The sequence below is a fragment of the Podarcis vaucheri genome (assembly GCF_965113315.1).
Source record: "Podarcis vaucheri genome assembly, chromosome: 13".
Classification (NCBI taxonomy): domain Eukaryota; kingdom Metazoa; phylum Chordata; class Lepidosauria; order Squamata; family Lacertidae; genus Podarcis; species Podarcis vaucheri.
The window spans coordinates 54,256,384-54,274,100 of NC_138751.1; the positions used below are offsets into that span (position 1 = coordinate 54,256,384).

At 43.1% G+C, this 17,717-nt stretch overlaps 1 protein-coding gene across 2 annotated transcripts in view; it reads right to left on the minus strand.

Annotated features, from left to right (window-relative positions):
• The window catches only part of INVS (inversin), a gene marked incomplete at its 5' end in the record, with an annotated part of 62,530 nt that overhangs the window by 23,915 nt on the left and 20,898 nt on the right, over positions 1-17,717 (minus strand). For both annotated transcript variants that reach the window (XM_082194730.1, XM_082194729.1), the window contains 5 exons: positions 849-1,020; positions 5,259-5,368; positions 6,065-6,245; positions 6,686-6,853; positions 7,438-7,611. In XM_082194730.1, coding sequence (XP_082050856.1) covers positions 849-1,020; positions 5,259-5,368; positions 6,065-6,245; positions 6,686-6,853; positions 7,438-7,611 — 805 coding nt within the window. The remainder of the gene's footprint in view (positions 1-848; positions 1,021-5,258; positions 5,369-6,064; positions 6,246-6,685; positions 6,854-7,437; positions 7,612-17,717) is intronic.

Genomic DNA, 17,717 nt, shown 5'->3' on the forward strand with positions numbered 1-17,717 from the left:
TGCAAGGCATTTTGAGAATAAGACACGATTTTGACACTACACACAGTGCAGGAGATGTCAAATACAAGCATCTGATAACGTTCTCTGTGAAGCCACTGGATTTGCTTAGCTAGAGATTTGGAACCCGGTGTCATCAAAATGCAGGTGACACCCAGCTCTACTTTTCTATTCTATCTGAACCAGATGAAGTTGTATCAAATCTAAACTGCTTTCTGGAGGCAGTACTAATAACCAACAAACTGAAGCTCAATCCTAAAAAGAGGATAGAGTTATTGGTCAGCAGTGTCTGTGTCCAGGAATTTGGTGTGCATCCTGCTCTAAATGGTACGGCAGTTCCTCTGGAGAAAGCCCATGGTCTGGGGGTATTCTTTGATTCAGAAAGTTTCATCCCTAATATCACCATTATGTTTAACATTCCTTTAATCATATCTATATTATACTTATTCTATAAAAAAGATTTATGGCCATCCAAAAGTTTATGCCCATGTTCATGTTGTATATCCAATGATTCTATATATCAACCAGTCATAGTTTAGTTAGTAAACTTTATCTCCATTTATCATCACATTTTTTGAATTTTCAGACCAGGTTCTGAAGAGCTGCCTTAGCTGTGTCCAAAGGCTTGAATGCAAAAATCTTTCCCCATCTCCTCAGTGCCATTAGGAAAACGGACTGCATTTGAAACTTCTATCAGTTTCCAAAACAGTTTTGCTCAGTACAATCTTTTGCTCATTGTACAATACTTGTACAATGCATCCTTAGAGAATGTAGAATTCATATTGCATACATGTGTGTTCAAAACACCTACCAAGTTTATAAGAACTTCAAAAGTATGTTAGTTTTCTTACCTGTGCCACCATATTTGTCTGCCATGTTGATATCAATGTCCAATTTTAAATTCAGCATTGTCTGGATGACATCGTTGCTGCCTTTCCCAGCAGCCCACATAAAAGACGTTCTTCCCTCAAGATCTGAATCATCTTTCACAGAAGGATGCTTCAAAAATGCTTCCACGGTTTCCTAGACCACAAATCTTCTCTGAATAAGGATGGTATTGAAATGAAAATAATATATGGCTCTAGGGTTCACAAATCAAACTATTGTCACATCATAGCAAAGATTTTTTGCTTAAGCAAGAAAACTTCATTCTTCCTTTCAAGGAAACATCACAAGTTTCACAACGGGTTGGAAATATTGCCATTAAAAGAGCATTGGGGGGATTCTGAGTCCTCAACACTATTTAAGCCTATTAGGCTTCACTCATTTTTTAAAAACAACAACAACAACCCTAATTGTTTAGTATTCCTAATAAAGCAAAAAAGTGGGTTGTGGATTTCAGTCAAATTAGCCTCTCTTTCTCAATTTTTAAAAAGACTACCAAGCCTTTTAAATAATTTGTTAGGCTTCCATTATTGTACTTCACTGCTGAGTATGACACAAAATTCATACAAGTGTATAATGCAGCCTCCATGATGACAAATGTATCCACAGCAGCATTCGTTCTGTTTATTGAATTTAGATATTTTCACAAGTTCCTCAAACTTTATTTCTAAAGCTCTCTGAGGACTGGTTCGCACAATATTGTTCTGTACATGAAAAAGCATCCTCAGCTATAACTTAGATGGACAAATGTGCCACATAAACCACGTGATGGGAACTGCTGCCAGCCATCTCCATAATCACCTTGTACACATTTATGTTTGTCTGTAGGACACATGCCCGAGAATGGTCAGGACTGTTCACATGTACAAGTAAAATATTGTGTGAGCAGATTCCGAGATGTTTCATTTTGTTGCGCTGTATGGCATGCAACAAATCCTTACTTGTTAATATGCAATGAAGTCATCATGTTTTACTGAAAGACAGTTGGACTGCACCCCTGGTAAGCTACGCCTTGATGGGAGAAGATGCAGATAAACTTCTCTTCCTTCTCTCATCTCTCTTTCTTTTCAAAGACCAAGACCTGTCCTAGATATTACTTCCCTGGCACAACAAAGTAGATGTGCATACAAACTTCTTGGCTTTTGACATATGCTCACAATACTGCTGTCTTCCTTCCCTGCCAAAAGCCAACAGAATAAACTGTTAAGGCTATACAAGCCCTTAATCAAAAAGGTAAAAAGCGTTATTTAAGCTGAGCCAAAGTTTCATGCTTCCCACACTGTATCCGATACACCAAACCTTCTCTTTAATCATGGAGTAAAAGACCTACTCTTCTTCATGAGAAAATGCATTTTGCCCCTCAGGCTCTCAGCAATACCAGATGGTTGATCCTTTTCTTAATCAGACCTTGACAGTTTTAGGGTGGATACCAAAACATGATATATTTCATGATGTATATTTACTCCTCAGTTCCTCCCAATCCAGGGCCAGCCTGCCCCTGAGACAGAGGGAAGCAGCCTGCCTCAGGCGGCAGAATCCTGGGGGGTGTGTGTGTGTGTGTGTGTGAGGCAGTGCCCTGGCGGGAAACTTAACGGACTTGGGTTCATTCATTTCAGTGGGTCTGCTCTGAGCAACTGTAATTAGTTGGCTTAGTTGGAATTCAACAATAGCTTTTTATTTCAAAAAGTTAGCACCTGGAAAGCAGGATTGCTATCTTTTGTTGTAAACATTTATTCCACTTTGCCTAAGGAAAACAGGTTTCCATATTGTTTCAAAAACATGGCAAAGATTGTTTGATCAAAGATAACAATGTGACAAAAGAAGTGTGTGCACACCATAAGAATATAAATATCGCCCAAATCTCCATTTTCTTAACAATGTTCTTTTATCAACTGCCAACACACCTTAGTATAAGTGTTTTCACCAGAAGTCAGGCCAATTAATGACAGGACTTGAAAAAGAACAATTGGTGCTACCTGAAGTGGAGATTTGGGAGTGGGATGCTGGAGCCAATGGGGTGATGCGGGCAGGAGCAAAGCTTTGCGGAAAATAGGCTTGTTCCCCTCAGCTTTTCAGATTCACCAAGCAGCAAGTATCGACCGAGTCCTGAAAGAATAAAATTCCCTGCCTATTTTCCCTCTCTCTCTTGGCTCAATGAAGCGAAAGAAACAGTGTTAGGTATCTGTGAGTAAGGAAAATAAAGAACTGACAGGCCACAAACCTCCATCAGTGTAGAGCACCCCAGGGTGGGGCTCATTGGTGCCAACATCCCACTCCCAAATCTCCACCAGGTAAGACCAATTGTTCTATTTGTATTGTGGGATGCTGGAACCAATGGGGTGAGACATACCATAACAAGTCACAACCACTCAAGTCTTTTGTCTGTGATGTCAAGGAGTTGGGTGTCCGCCTCATGGGGAACCAGATTCCGAGAGAAAAGATTTAGTACGGGGTTTTAATATAGGCCAAATACTCAGGGTCTAAGGAATATAACTTGTCTGCCAAGATAGTATTCTTTTTAGAACGCATAGGAGCGTCAAGCTCAGCCTTAGTTACAGCCTTCAAAATAGAAGGAGCTAGCATAAAATTGGAAGAGGAGTGACTGTCAGTTAACAAAGACACATCACTCTCTGGCTTGGAAGATGTAGCTTTATCTGATTGAGAAGTGAACTCAAGAGCATGCATTATTTTGCACTTCAGAATGGGGGCGCTGGCCTCTTGAAACACCCTCACAGATATGGGTTCCTCATGGGTTGAACCCTCACTCCAATCGTCCTCCATGTCCATATCTAAATGAAAGAGATAGGCACACACACAGAGAAAGGGCAACTCAATACACTTAATTCCATTAACCTGGTTAATTAGGAGGAGGAACAATAGGCTCACAATCCCTCTCCATTTGTCACTCCATGAACCAGGAGAGGAATGGCAGAAGCAATGCAGCTGTCCCTTAAAGGGCTAAAACTATTCAGGCCATTTAAATAAGCTGCTGTGGGGGGAGTGGATGAACTCAACCGCCATGTTCTCAGTTGCCACAGCAGTGAACCGGGAGATTGTGGTATACTACTGCCAAGCCACACACTCCATCGCTGTTAAAAATGTACTGGGAGGGGGAGAAGAGTCTCTTGCCACTCACTCCTGTGCAGTTTGAGAGAAATGCAATCAGAGAGGGCTGGAGAGGGGAGGGCGGGGATGTCAGGCAGGAAGGAACTGCTTCACCCAATGCTGAGGTGACAACGGAAGAAATTGTCATACGAGAAGTTTGTAGAAAATAAAGATAGGCGACCCCAGCAATGGAGGTGACTGAGTTAGAAATGGAGGCGGTGCGCGGGAAGCTAGACTGCACCCTGCAAGCGGCGGCCAAAAAGTGCCTCAGCCACAGTCAAAAGCCAGGGGCAGAAAAACTAGGTTTTAATGGAAAAAATAAACAAAATAAATACCGTATTTTTTGCACCATAACACTCACTTTTTTCCTCCTAGAAAGTAAGGGGAAATGTCTGTGCGTGTTATGGAGCGAATGCCTATGGATGGCGGGGGGATCTGCTGCAGTCGTGAGCAGAGGATCCATGGTTCCCCTTCCTTCCCTCCTCCGTGGCTCGCTTTGAAACAGCAAAGCGGGAGAAGAGCTGCTGAGTGGGGAGGAGAGAGGGACAGAGAGCCTGCTTCTTTAAAGGAGCAAAGCGGGAGAGGAGAGGAGCCTTCTCCCCTTATACCCCTCTTCTGCATTATTAATAGCATCCTTCTCCACCCACCCCACGCGTGTTCCTTTTCCCTTGAGTGCTTTTCCTTCCCTCCCCACTTAAAACGTGGTTACAAAGCACAGATCCACATGGATCCTCAGGATTTTTGCACTGGGTCACCCTAAATTCACCATCAGATCACATAGCATGTCCATGGCTACAGCTTGCACCAAAGAAATCACGCACCCACTGTTGCCTGGGGCTGCAGTGGTGCAAAAATGTGGTTACAAAGCATGGATCTACATGGATCCTCAGGATTTTTGCATTGGGCTACTCCAAACTCACCGTCAGATCACATGTCTGTGGCCACAGCATGAACCACAAAAATCATACACCCACTGTTTCGTTTAGAAATTTTTTTTCTTGTTTTCCTCCTCTAAAAACTATGTGCGTGTTATGGTCAGGTGCGTGTTATAGAGCGAAAAATACGGTAAGTAAATCCAACAGCGGGGGTCGAGGCTTATCTGAAGCAGGAGAGCCGAGGAGAACGCTCTGCTGTGTCAGGCAGGAGAAAAAACTGAGGTGAAGGAGCCCATTTCCCACAAAGCAATGTTCCTGCCTGCATCACCCCGCTGGCTCCAGCCTCCCACAATAGAAATCAGAGATATTTCAACATAACCTGTTTGTTTCACGTACAGCAAAGTTACTCTGGGCTGCATAGTGTAAAGGTGTTGCTCCTTGGCTGTCAGATGGGATGGTCCCAAACTTGTTTCTTTCCAAAAGAAGGTGGACAATCTGCGCATGGCCTAAAAGAGAGAGCAGAATACATATTACTTAGCTCACTATATGTGCTCCAGATTTCTTCCCTCATCCTATGAGGATGTTGTTATCTCTGTTTCCACCAGCGCATGTGCATCAGTGCAGGGACCTATCTATTTTACTTATGGAGCTTTGTAAAATGCAGGATTGATACAAATAAGTAGGAAGTAGGAAGTTACAAAAAGCCGAGCAAAGCTGGCAAATTTGGGCTGTTCAACAACATGTTATCTGCTCATTTCCCTCACAGAGAGATCAGCAGTATGACTGCTAAATCTAGAACCGTACAAATCTGACAAGCAACCGTATCTGTGTGCATCTTAATCAACCTCAAGATTCTCCTTAGCCAAGTCGCACTGCATGTTATGGCGAGGGCTGTAGATCAGTGGTACAGTCCATGCTTTGCATGGAGAAGGTCTGAATCTCAATCCCTAGTATCTTCAGCTATAACTGGGAAAGACCAGTAACTGGAGAGCCACTGCCAGCCAAAGTGTGTCAGCAATACTGAGCTACCTGGACCAATAGTCAGAGTTAGGATAAAGCAGCCTTTATGTTCCTGTTTCCCCCTCTTTCATACCAGTCAAACTTCTTCAGTGTTTCAAGCTCCAATTTAGGAAATTCGAGTTCCCAAAAATTGATACATATGCCCAAGAAGAAATTTAGAAATTCAGTCATTCAGTATTTACCCAGTAAAGCTGCCCAGTGCAAGGGAGTTCGAAATAAATTATCGTAAGAGGTGACATTGCAACCTTCATAGGAGGTCAACAGATCAGCAACAGCTACATTCCCATCAGCAACTGCAAAGTGAAGGGGAGTTCGTCCTTCGTAGTCTTGCCAGTTCAGCAGAGATTCAGTTGGAGCAGCATCCTAGTTGCAAAAGTGCCAGGTAGATAAGGTGCGATTAGCATTAAGAGATCGTAGCAGCTAAGAGAGGATGGTTTTACAATTAAGAGGTTACATTAAAGCTGCACGTACTCAAGACATTTAAACCCAAAATTACGTTAGGGAGGTGCTTGCTGGCCAGGCTTCAATTTGACCTGGGGTGGGAGGGATGGCAATGGACTTAAAGAAGAGGCACCTTGCCCAGGGCTCTCTCAAATCTAGCAGCACCAGTGTGAATCCACGTTAATAAGTGAAGTTGGGAGGCATTCAAAAGGACGTTAGAGTGTCACTTGTGACAGAGACAACCCTTACGACTATGAGCCCTAAAACGATTCCAAGTACTCTTTGTGGTGCCCACATACAACTGCCACTAAAAAAAAGGTACATCAGATCAGATAGGTATTTATTTGAAAAGAAATCCTTACCAAAATGCACTTAACAGTATGAACTGCACTTGGATCCTTGTGGTTAGCAGCCCAATGAAGTGGAATTTTGCCTTCAATATCTGGGATTCCAATATTAGAATCGTGTTTGATCAGAAGTTTCACATGCTCTGGATTATTGTAATAGGCACTCCAGTGAAGAGCAGTTTGCTGGGGGTAATTAGAAGAGATGCACAGTAAAATGAAATAAACATTCTGCTTTTGTGAACTTCAGAAACCATGTAAAATGAACAATTTACAAATTATGGAGACTGAGGACAGTTGAAAGTGAGGGAATCCTGGTTTATCAGAGGCCCTGGGTTTACTTCTGTTCAGTCTCTGGATGCGACCAACTGCACAGAAATGATCTCAAGTACGTTGTACATAAAACACAGAGGGGAGTTCAGGATTCATTCCAAGCACACAATGACATGAGAAAGTGGGATACAAAACGATATCCACTATGCATTACTTGGTACAATGAAAAAGGGAGTTGATTCAAAGTGACAATCCTGAATCAGTAGTCTGATGGAGTGAGTTGAAAACTGATGGCTAACTGAAATGCTGATCCCAAAGGGAAGTGAATGCAAAGTCTCTACCTTTCATAGCATGTGCAGCTGATTTGGGGAGGGGCACAAGTACCAGTTCCCGGGCAGTAAAGAAAGTTCCAATGTTTGTTCTGGTCAGATGACACAGAGACCATAAAGAGGAGCCAGAGGTTTCAGCAACAGTAAAAGTTACAAGTCTGATTTTACCTTGTTTTTGTCCTGCGTATCTACTTCTCCTGGTGCCATGTATTTAAGCAACAAAGCCAAGCACTTCGGACTCTTGTGCCGTGTAGCTAAATGTAACGGAGTGATTTCTTCCAAATCCTTCTTCATCCAGTTTGCTCTACGAGCAAGTAAAAGCTTCATAAAGCGATAATTTCCCTAAGCAATGTAACGAGGAAGGGGAAGAATAAGGTTAATTTCAATGATTAAAAAGCGTTATGAAACCAACATGTAATAATTTTGAAAAGCAATCATTAGATGTAATGGCAATATATAGTTTATAGTCCTGTGGACAAGTGACTAGAATCATAGGATTGTAGAGTTGGAAGGTTACCCTGAGGGTCATTCTGGTCCAACTCCCTGCAATGCAGAAATATCAACAAAAGCATCCATGACAGGTGGCCATCCAAACTCTCCTTAAAATCCTCCAATGAAGGAGTCCTCAAGCTTCTGAGGGAGTCTATTCCACTGTCAAACAGTTCTTACTGTTAGAAAGTTCTTCCTACTGTTTAGTCAGGATCTCCATCCTTGTAACTTGAATCCATTTGTTCGAGTCCTACCCTCTGGAACAGCAGAAAACAAGCTTCCATGTGACAGCACTTTAGATATTTTAAGATGGCTATCATATAGTTCCTCTCAGTCTTCTTGTCTCCAGGCTAAAAAGGTAAAGGTAAAGGACTGCTGGCAGTTAAGTCCAGTCGTGAATGACTCTGGGGTTGTGGTGCTCATCTCGCTTTACTGGCCGAGGGAGCTGATGTTTGTCCGCGGAGTTTTTCCGGGTCATGTGGCCAGCATGACTAAGCCGCTTCTGGTGAAACCAGAGCAGCGCACGGAAATGCCGTTTACCTTCCCGCCAGAGTGGTACCTATTTATCTACTTGCACTTTGATGTGCTTTCGAACTGTTAGGTTGGCAGGAGCTGGAACCGACCAACAGGAGCTCACCTCGTCGCGGGGATTTGAACCGCTGACCTTCTGATCAGTAAGCCCTAGGCTCAGTGGTTTAGACCACAGCGCCATCCGCGTCCTGCCTGTCTCCAGGCTAAACACACCCAACTCCCTCAACCATTTTCCCTAAGGCTTGGCCTCAAGACTCTTGATCATCTTGGTAGGCCTCTGTGCACATTCCAGCCTGTCAATATCCTTCTTAAATTATGGCACCCAGAATTGGACACAGTACTCTAGGTGTGGTCTGACCAAGGCAGAACAGAGTGGCGCTGTTACTTCCCTTGATCTGGACATTATACTTCTGTTGATGAAGCCTAGAATAGCATTAGCTTTTTTTTTGCTGCTGCATCACACTGTTGTCTGATGTTCAGCTTATGGTCTACTACAGTGGTGTCAAAACTTTTTTCAAAGAGGGCCAGATTTGATGAAGTGAAGGGCCGTGAGGGCCGACCAAATTGCTGACCTTTTTTCAGGACTGAAGTTGTTGAGTTTTTTGTTTTTTTAAAGGATTTTACCCCAGGAAAAAAACAACTGCCACAGGGGCCGGATTAAACCAACCAGCAGGCCAGATTAGGCCCCCCCAAACGGACTTTGGACATGCCTGGTCTAGCTTCATAAATCACAGATTTGGCAGCTGAATTTCCAGGAAAAAATTGTCATGTGTTTCAAGAGATATGGGTGCATTCAAACAATGGGCGAGGGGGAAATCTTTGCATGTGGCAAGTGTCCAATGGGAATGCGTAAGTGTGATGAGTGTTTATGATTATGGGATGGCCATGCCTGCTTTTTCTATGGAAAATAAGCGTCTGCCTCTCACCCCTGTCGAACTTCTTGCCCTCGGGGTCGATGTCCTTCACATCAAAGATATCCTCAAAGAGGATGCCGGCCATGGCAACGCGGGAGGAGCAGCTGCAACTGGGGGCTCCCGACCTGATATAGCCACGCGCACGCTCGCAGAGAGCATGGAGCGCCGCTTTCCTCCCTTCGCTTCCGGCACGGGCGCCTGGCGATGACGTCAACAGTCTGAGGCTCAGGCGGACATGCTGGAACAGGGCAGAGGGGTGGCGGGGAAAGGGTGGCCGCGACTGGAAGGAGGAAGAGGGCGAGAATAGCGGGGAGGGGAGGCGGGGCATCCCTCAGCTGCGCACGCACACAAGTCTGCTTTGAAGCCCGAAAGAGGGCAAAAAAGACCCCGACCTTTAAACCTGCAATAAAGGGAGGGGGCGGGGCAGGAGGAATAAATATATATTTGTGTGTGTAGACTCTGGCTTGTAGGCTGCCGCGCATGTGCTGAAAAGGCAGCTTTCTTGTGTCAAAAAAAAGAAAGCGAGAATAAAAGGTGAAGGCTGGCGGCCAGCGGCGGCTACACGGGCCACACGACGAGGTCTGGCGGGCCGGATTCGGCCCGCGGGCCTTGTGTTTGACACCCGTGGTCTACTAAGACCCTCTAGATCCTTTTCATATGTACTACAGGCAACCCCAAGTCAAAGTAGTAGGTTGTCATTACTTTCTCCTAATCAGCCAGGATCTAGAGTAACACAGTTTTTAGATTATTGCTAGTTTTTGAACAAGTTATCTGTCTAATTCTTTCTTATAGTTTTGTCCTGAGTGTTGAATGGCTTGCACAAAGTTTACATTTCATCCATTGAAAAAGGTGGCGGGGGGCGGATTTTGAGCCACTTGGTTGGCTAGAGATAAGTGTTTTAAACCTTTCCCACATCAGTAATTTCTTAAGATTTTTTTTATCAATGGGGAGTTCATTAATTCAGATAAAAATTCATAACCATAGAAACCACAGTGAATGTTAACTATCACTTAGTAGGACGTGCTTCCAGTACCATCTTACTCTGGGATATACTTTTAAGAGACTTGATGCTGAATACAGGAAAGTAAGCAACTACTAATGTTTCTCCCCACAGGTAGCACACTTGCAGAAAGCCTTCGGGCAGGGGTGCCAGCCAAGCAGTACTCAAAATAGAAGAAGGTTTTGCAAAATATATACTGCATCTTGAGAAAGTACTCCAGAGGAAATTATTGAATTGGGAAGCCTTACCCATAAATACTTTACCACATGTTAAAATCTAGGAAACCATCTGGTGGTAATTAGATTTATTAACCATATATGTGTTCTCCTGAAAATGTTCTATTGAGAGGGATAATACTTGCTTTGAAATTAAATCTAGCTACAGGAATTTGGATAAATTGAATAAATATTCCCAGAATGAAGCAATTTTCTGAATTAAAGATGAAATGATAAATTCTGTAATTAATTAAAATATTTTTAAAGCAAAGAAACTCTTTTCTAATGTCATTACTAAAATCAAACCAAACATAAAACATTTACTTGATAGATGCAAATTCATTACCATGTAAATTAAGAGATGTTCTTTGCTTTCTATTATTATTATTTTTAGTGCAAGTTTCCAAAATTATAGAGCCTCATCAACACAAAATGTTTCCATACTTTGAAATAAGAGTTTTCTTGTTGAATATTTTTGTTAAGAAAATGACAGATAAATAAATAGATGGATAATATAAAGAGAAAAAGTGAAATTAAAAATCGAATCTGTCTATCAGTTCTTCCTTCAAGGAGAACCATGCAGTGAGGAGATTATAATAGGATATTATCTTAAGCAGGGGACTGGAATTATTTTACCCTTCAAGTCAATAGGCATCTATTTGAGGGAGGGTGACCCTTCAGCTACAGAACTGTCAATGTTGCTTTGGGGGTGAATGTGAGTTTCCATAGATATAGAACAAAAAAGGATTATAGATTGTGGAAGTATTCCCACTGATTTCAGTTTAACTTTTGAATAAGCATGATAGGAATTACAAAATTAATTTACTGATTTTTAAATACACTCAGTGGAATTAATAAAATAGTACATAATTATATTTTTAACAATAATGGGAAGAATAGTAAAGAAGACTGAATTGTTCTTGTTCAGTCTGATATAACATCTTGGGAATTACCTAAGTAACAAAGTAATTCAGTGCCTAAGTAACTAAGTGTAGATATAGTTCCCAAACATTATCTACACTAATAATATAATATAGAAGATCTACACTGGCTCCTAGTATGTTTCTGAGCACAATTCAAAGTGTTGGTGCTGACCTTTAAAGCCCTAAATGGCCTCAGCCCAGTACGCCCGAAGGAGCGTCTCCACCTCCATCGTTCTACCCGGACACTGAGGTCCAGCGCCGAGGGCCTTCTGACGGTTCTCTCATTGCGAGAAGCCAAGTTACAGGGAACCAGGCAGAGGGCCTTCTCGGTGGTGGCGCCTGCCCCGTGGAATGCCCTCCCATCAGATGTCAAGGAAATAAACAACTACCTGACTTTTATAAGACATCTAAAGGCAGCCCTGTTTAGGGAAGTTTTTAGTGTTTGATGTTTTATCATGTTTTTAAAATTCAATTCGGAGCTTCCCAGAGTGGCTGGGGAAACCCAGCCAGATGGGTAGGGTATAAATAATTATGATTGTTAAAATTATTATTAATTATCATCATCATCATCAGAGTATCGGAGCAGGACCTGGGAGCCCAGGATACAAATCCCCATGCGTTCATTAAGTTTCATGGGTGACACTGGGTGAGTCACAAACAGGGTCAATGGGAAGGGGGGGGGGAATCATATACATCACCTTCACCTCCTTGGAGGAAAAGTGGGGTATGAATGCAATAATAAATAAATGAACATACCAAGCCTCAAACAGACTATCAATCTGGATAGCCAGAGCCCCTGAAACTGGAGTTTGAGACAGCTTCTCCTCCAGGCAAATTCCTCTGGGAAACCTGCCCCAGTTACAACAGGGTCCTCATCTTCCCCAGGGCCTGACTAAAGCCACTCTAAGGCGTTTGTTATATCGGATGGACTTCCACTGACACGTCATGTGTGAATGCGTGAATAGAGATGATTGTGGAAAGCCATCTGATTCAATGGGCATCTGCTTGAAAATGTGTATAACCAACAACTGTTGACTTAGAGTCACACATTACTACAAATGTTTTCTGGTTTCATTTGTACAGTACAACCCTCACCCTTCATGCACAGAAACAAATGCTACAGGATAAATGTTTGGTCATTTCTGGTGATCGGTTTATTTCAAAGAAATTATTTTTCAAATCCGTATACTGCTGTTCTGGCGCAGATATTGGTGCTTACTTCTGAATACAACTGAAAACGTACCCTGTAGTTACTTATTGATAGCATATTATTGGTGTGGTTGTTCCTGAAAATGATCTCATTTGCCCATCTTTATGCTTAGAGTTTAGTGAAAGCCACACTGTAGGTCACTGAAGGTGCATGCATGTTTAAATTCACCACAAACTAAGTATGTTTAGAGGTGAGTGACAAGTTGCCAGCATCTTCTCTGTTACTGTGGGATTTTATGAAGCCAATGCTTTTTCCCTCGACAGAACTGATATAACAAACACTATGGCCTTTTATAAGGCCGATAGAATATAGGACCTTATAAACTAAATCAGTGATGTCACATGTCAATTTAATAGTGAATATGATTGAATTAGATAACTAGTAGAATTGTAAAGCACCTTCTTTAACATAAATTGCTGCTTAGTGAAAGCATTCCATGTGTGGCTAATCCTTTTCAAGTCAATGATGGTGGACCTATGGTAAATCTTAAGGAAAGTGCCCTTTTGGCAATGTCACCTTCACCATCCAGGACACCAAAGACAGAACTCTCAGCATACAAAAGAAAGCTCAGCTGAAAGGCAATTTTATTAGTCACTTTCCAAGTTTAAAGAGTTTGTCCGTCTGGCAAAGCAACCTAGGCAGCAAACCAGCCAAGAACATCTGCGACTTGGAACCCATTCTGGTGATCAACTGTGGTTTCACTGAAAGCAAGGCAGCATGCTTAGTTGCTCTATGGCTGAAATGTTACAACATTTCTTCTACAAATGCCCACTGAAACCTTAGCTTTGTTCAGTTAGTTTCCATAGGAATAAGCTGAACTATCAAGTGGTGCACCGTGAAAGGGTACATGTACAAGCACAGTAAAAATGAGAGGAAAGAGGCCCCTTCTCCGTCTACTTTTCCTCTTTAAACTGAACCTTTGACTTTTGAGCTCACTGAGCACAACTGGTGCAAGATTTCCTTGCTCTGCTTGTTGTACAAAAGCATGTGCTGAAATTCATCGGAAACAATTGACTGCTTTCAGTTCAATTCTCTAGCATAACGCGTAAAATGTTTTCATTTCCAAGTCATTTTAGGTGCTGTTAATAGTGATTTTAGTAGGTTTCCTCCATTACTCTTTTAGATCAGTTTCAGGCAGAAGCTTCTAAAAACAATTAATCTTGCATGAATTTAAGACACAAGATAAAACACACATCCACTTACACATAAACACTTACAGCAGCTTCTATTGAAATCTGATTCAGAATTATTTCGAGCTAGTATCATACATGGGCTTATTACAAGGCTGACCCGAAGAGAGGGACGACTCAAGACCATTTTGTTGCAGTAGTAAATACACATCACGTTGCCTATTTTTTGCTATGGCAATAGCTTCTGAGCGTATCACTCAGTATCACTGGGCTCAACATATATACTGGAGGTTTTCCAAGCAGCAATGATCTTTATACACTTTGGAGCACTGACAATACTTGTCCCTATGCCAAAATAATTAGCTTATATATAGCTTAGTGATTTAGGTAGCTATGCGGTAAACTAGGGAGGATATACTGGAGCACTCATTTCCCAAAAGTGGCTTCTTCCAAGGCATATAAGTCTACGAATGTTTTTTCTGTGGCCCATGTGACCTACAGTTCTCATGATAGAAGCAGCTTATTCAGTTGAGTGTGCTGTGAAGTGTATTGGAGTGGCTAAGTGGAGTGCCAATGTAAGTCTTGATCCATGTGGATAGAAAAGAATTAGATACTTTCTTCCTCATGGTAGAGAAGTGAATGGAGACAAACAGTAGCGGTTTGTTTAATGACCTGAGCGTGGGAGATGTAGATGTAGGTCCTCTTTGATGTCCAAGCCCACTTCATAAGAGTGGGATGGTTTGAGGGAAAGGTAAGATCATTTATTAAGCCATACAGAAGACCTTGCGGATAAAGATTAAGTCTGGGTGAAAAATTACTTAAGCACTGTGGAAAATGGAACGGTAGTCTTTGACAGAGAAATCACTGCATTCTGAAACCCTCTGTGTGGTGGAGATGGCTGCTAGGAAAACCACTTTTAAAGAAAGAATCTGGAGTGAAGCCATATGAGGGGTTTAAAGGGTGACTTTCGTAGTGCTTGGAGAATTTTGTGGAGATTCCAGAATGGGAAACTGTGGATTATAGGTGCATGCAAGAGAGTTGTTTGTTGCAAAAATATCTTAAGTAGAAGCTGTCTCCTGATGGGCAGATGCACAGTTTTGACAGAGCTAGTAAACTGTATAAGCTAATAAAAATATTTTCCCAGTTGTGTTATTTTAGCATGCAGCCAGAAAGTTTTTCTACCGATATTCAAGTACCAAGAGCCAGATCAGTTTTAGCTAAGGGACAGTCAGAGGAATTCATCTCCAAGAGGAGGATTGCATGCAACATGATCAAAGAAATAACAGGAGTAGTTCTAGCAGTACTGAGTCTGAAACCTTTCAAGTAAACACAACGTCTCTAACAAGATAATCTATTTTTCAGACATGCACAGGTACAGGGTAGCACTATAAATATCAGGAGATTCAAAAATTTTACAAGTCAATGACTCAATAGTGATATATTTCAGAAGTACAGCCCTTGGTGACGGTAGTGGCTTAGAGGACTCCCAGATGAATGGGTGTAGAGAAAACAGGCAGGTTTCATTTTTATTGATATAATATTTTGGACAAGGGAATTAAGCCATTGACATAAGACTTTAACATTAATTTTCATGCATTCGGAGGGCCCTTAAAAACTAATGTTTTAAAATGTCATTACTTTAGAACATCATTGTCCATTGGTTACAGAATCTGTAGGGAATCTACTGCAATTAGATTAACTAAAGAGGTTACCTGAATGCAAGGCAAGGCTACATGCTGCCAATAAGCACAGAATTCCCAATGGTATGTTTTCTTTGTTAAGCAAGTGGAAATTCAGAAGACATCTCCAAATGAGAAACATGGAGGGTGTAGAAAGGTGTTTAATCCTTCCCTTGGAACAGCCTTTCTCAACCTGTGGGTCCCCAGATGTTGTTGAACTACAACTCCCATCACCCCTAGCTAGCAAGGCCAGAGCTCAGGGATGATGGGAGTTGTAGTCCAACAATATCTGGGAACCCACAGGTTCAGAACCACCGCCTTAGAAGATGGCCACAAAAGGAAATGTCCAGAGCATGAACCTCCATCATCTGCGCATAGCTTGGGTATCCCAACACCTGTAGTACCAGGGACTATCTTGGGCAGCTGTGTGCACATGTACATACATAATACTTATTTATCTGGGTTGACAAAATCCTTTGAGCCGCTTGAAAACTGTTGAAGATGGTGCTTCTAAAGTCCTTAAACTGACATATAGGCAAGACCTTCAAAATCTGCCTTTAAATGGAAATATGTTTAAAAAGGGAGCGGGTGGCGCTGTGGTCTAAACCATTGAGCCTCTTGGGCTTGATGACTGGAAGGTCAGTGGTTCAAATTCCCATGACGGGGTGAGCTCTGTTCCAGCTTCTGCCAACCTAGTAGTTCGAAAGCACACCAGTGCAAGTTAGATAAATATGTACTGCACTGCTATGGCGGGAACGTAAATAATAATAATAATAATAATAATAATAATAATAATAATAATAAAAATAAAAATTTTATTTATATCCCGCCCTCCCCAGCCGAAGCCGGGCTCAGGGCGGCTAACAACACTAAAATAGTGCAACATTATAAAACATCATAAGAATTAATTAAAATCAAAATTGATGGCAACCATAAACTAAAGTATTGTAAAGATTGCCAAAGGAGGGAGTCAGGCTGTGCCATAACCAAAGGCCTGGTGGAATAGCTCTGTCTTGCAGGCCCTGCGGAAAGATGTCAAGTCCTGCAGGGCCCTTGTCTCTTGTGACAGAGCGTTCCACCAGGTTGGAGCCGCAGCCGAAAAAGCCCTGGCTCTAGTTGAGGCCAGCCTAACCTCTCTGTGGCCTGGGACCTTCAAGATGTTTTTATTTGAGGACCGTAAGTTCCTCTGTGGGGCATACCAGGAGAGGCGGTCCCGTAGATACGAGGGTCCTAGGCCGTGTAGGGCTTTGAAGGTTAAAACCAGCACCTTAAACCTGATCCTGTACTCCACCGGGAGCCAGTGCAGCTGGTATAGCACCGGATGAATGTGATCCCGCAGCGAAGACCCCGTAAGGAGTCTCGCTGCGGCATTCTGCACCCGCTGGAGTTTCTGGGTCAGTCTCAAGGGCAGCCCCACGTAGAGCGAGTTACAATAATCCAGTCTGGAGGTGACCGTCGCGTGGATCACAGTGGCTAGGTCAGGGCGAGAGAGGTAAGGAGCCAACTGCTTAGCTTGGCGGAGATGAAAAAATGCCGCCTTTGTTATAGCTGCAATCTGCGCCTCCATGGAGAGGGAGGTATCGAAGATTACACCCAAACTCTTAACGGACGGTGCTGGCACTAATTGCACCCCCACAAGAGATGGGAGTTGCCCCCTCAATCCCATATCGTCCCGTCCCAGCCAGAGGACCTCTGTCTTCGAAGGATTTAACTTCAACCGGCTCCCACGTAACCATCCAGCCACAGCTTCCAAACATCTGATCAGTGTGTCTGGGGCCGAGTCAGGATGGCCATCCATCAACAGATAGAGTTGGGTGTCATCAGCATACTGATGGCAGCCCAGCCCAAAACTCCGGACAAGCTGGGCGAGGGGGCGCATAAAGATGTTAAAAAGCATCAGGGAGAGAATCGCACCCTGAGGCACTCCACACACCAAGGAGTGGCGGGATGACAGTTCCCCCCCAAGCGCCACCCTCTGTCCCCGACCAGAGAGAAACGAGCGCAGCCATTGAAGGACTGTGCCCTGGATCCCCACGTCGGCGAGGCGGTGGTCCAGAAGTTCGTGATCAACCATGTCGAAAGCTGCTGACAGATCTAGAAGAATCAGCAGCCCCGACCCGCCTCAATCCAGCTGTCTACAAAGATCATCTGTTAGGGCGACCAGAGCCGTCTCGGTCCCATGACCAGCGCGGAAGCCGGACTGGAATGGATCCAGAGCCGATGTTTCATCCAGAAACCTACCAAGCTGTTCAGCAACCGCTCTCTCAATCGCCATTTCTGTGTGCTCTGGCTTCTGTCGCGCCAGAAGCGATTTAGTCATGCTGGCCACATGACCCAGAAAGGTGTCTGTGGACATA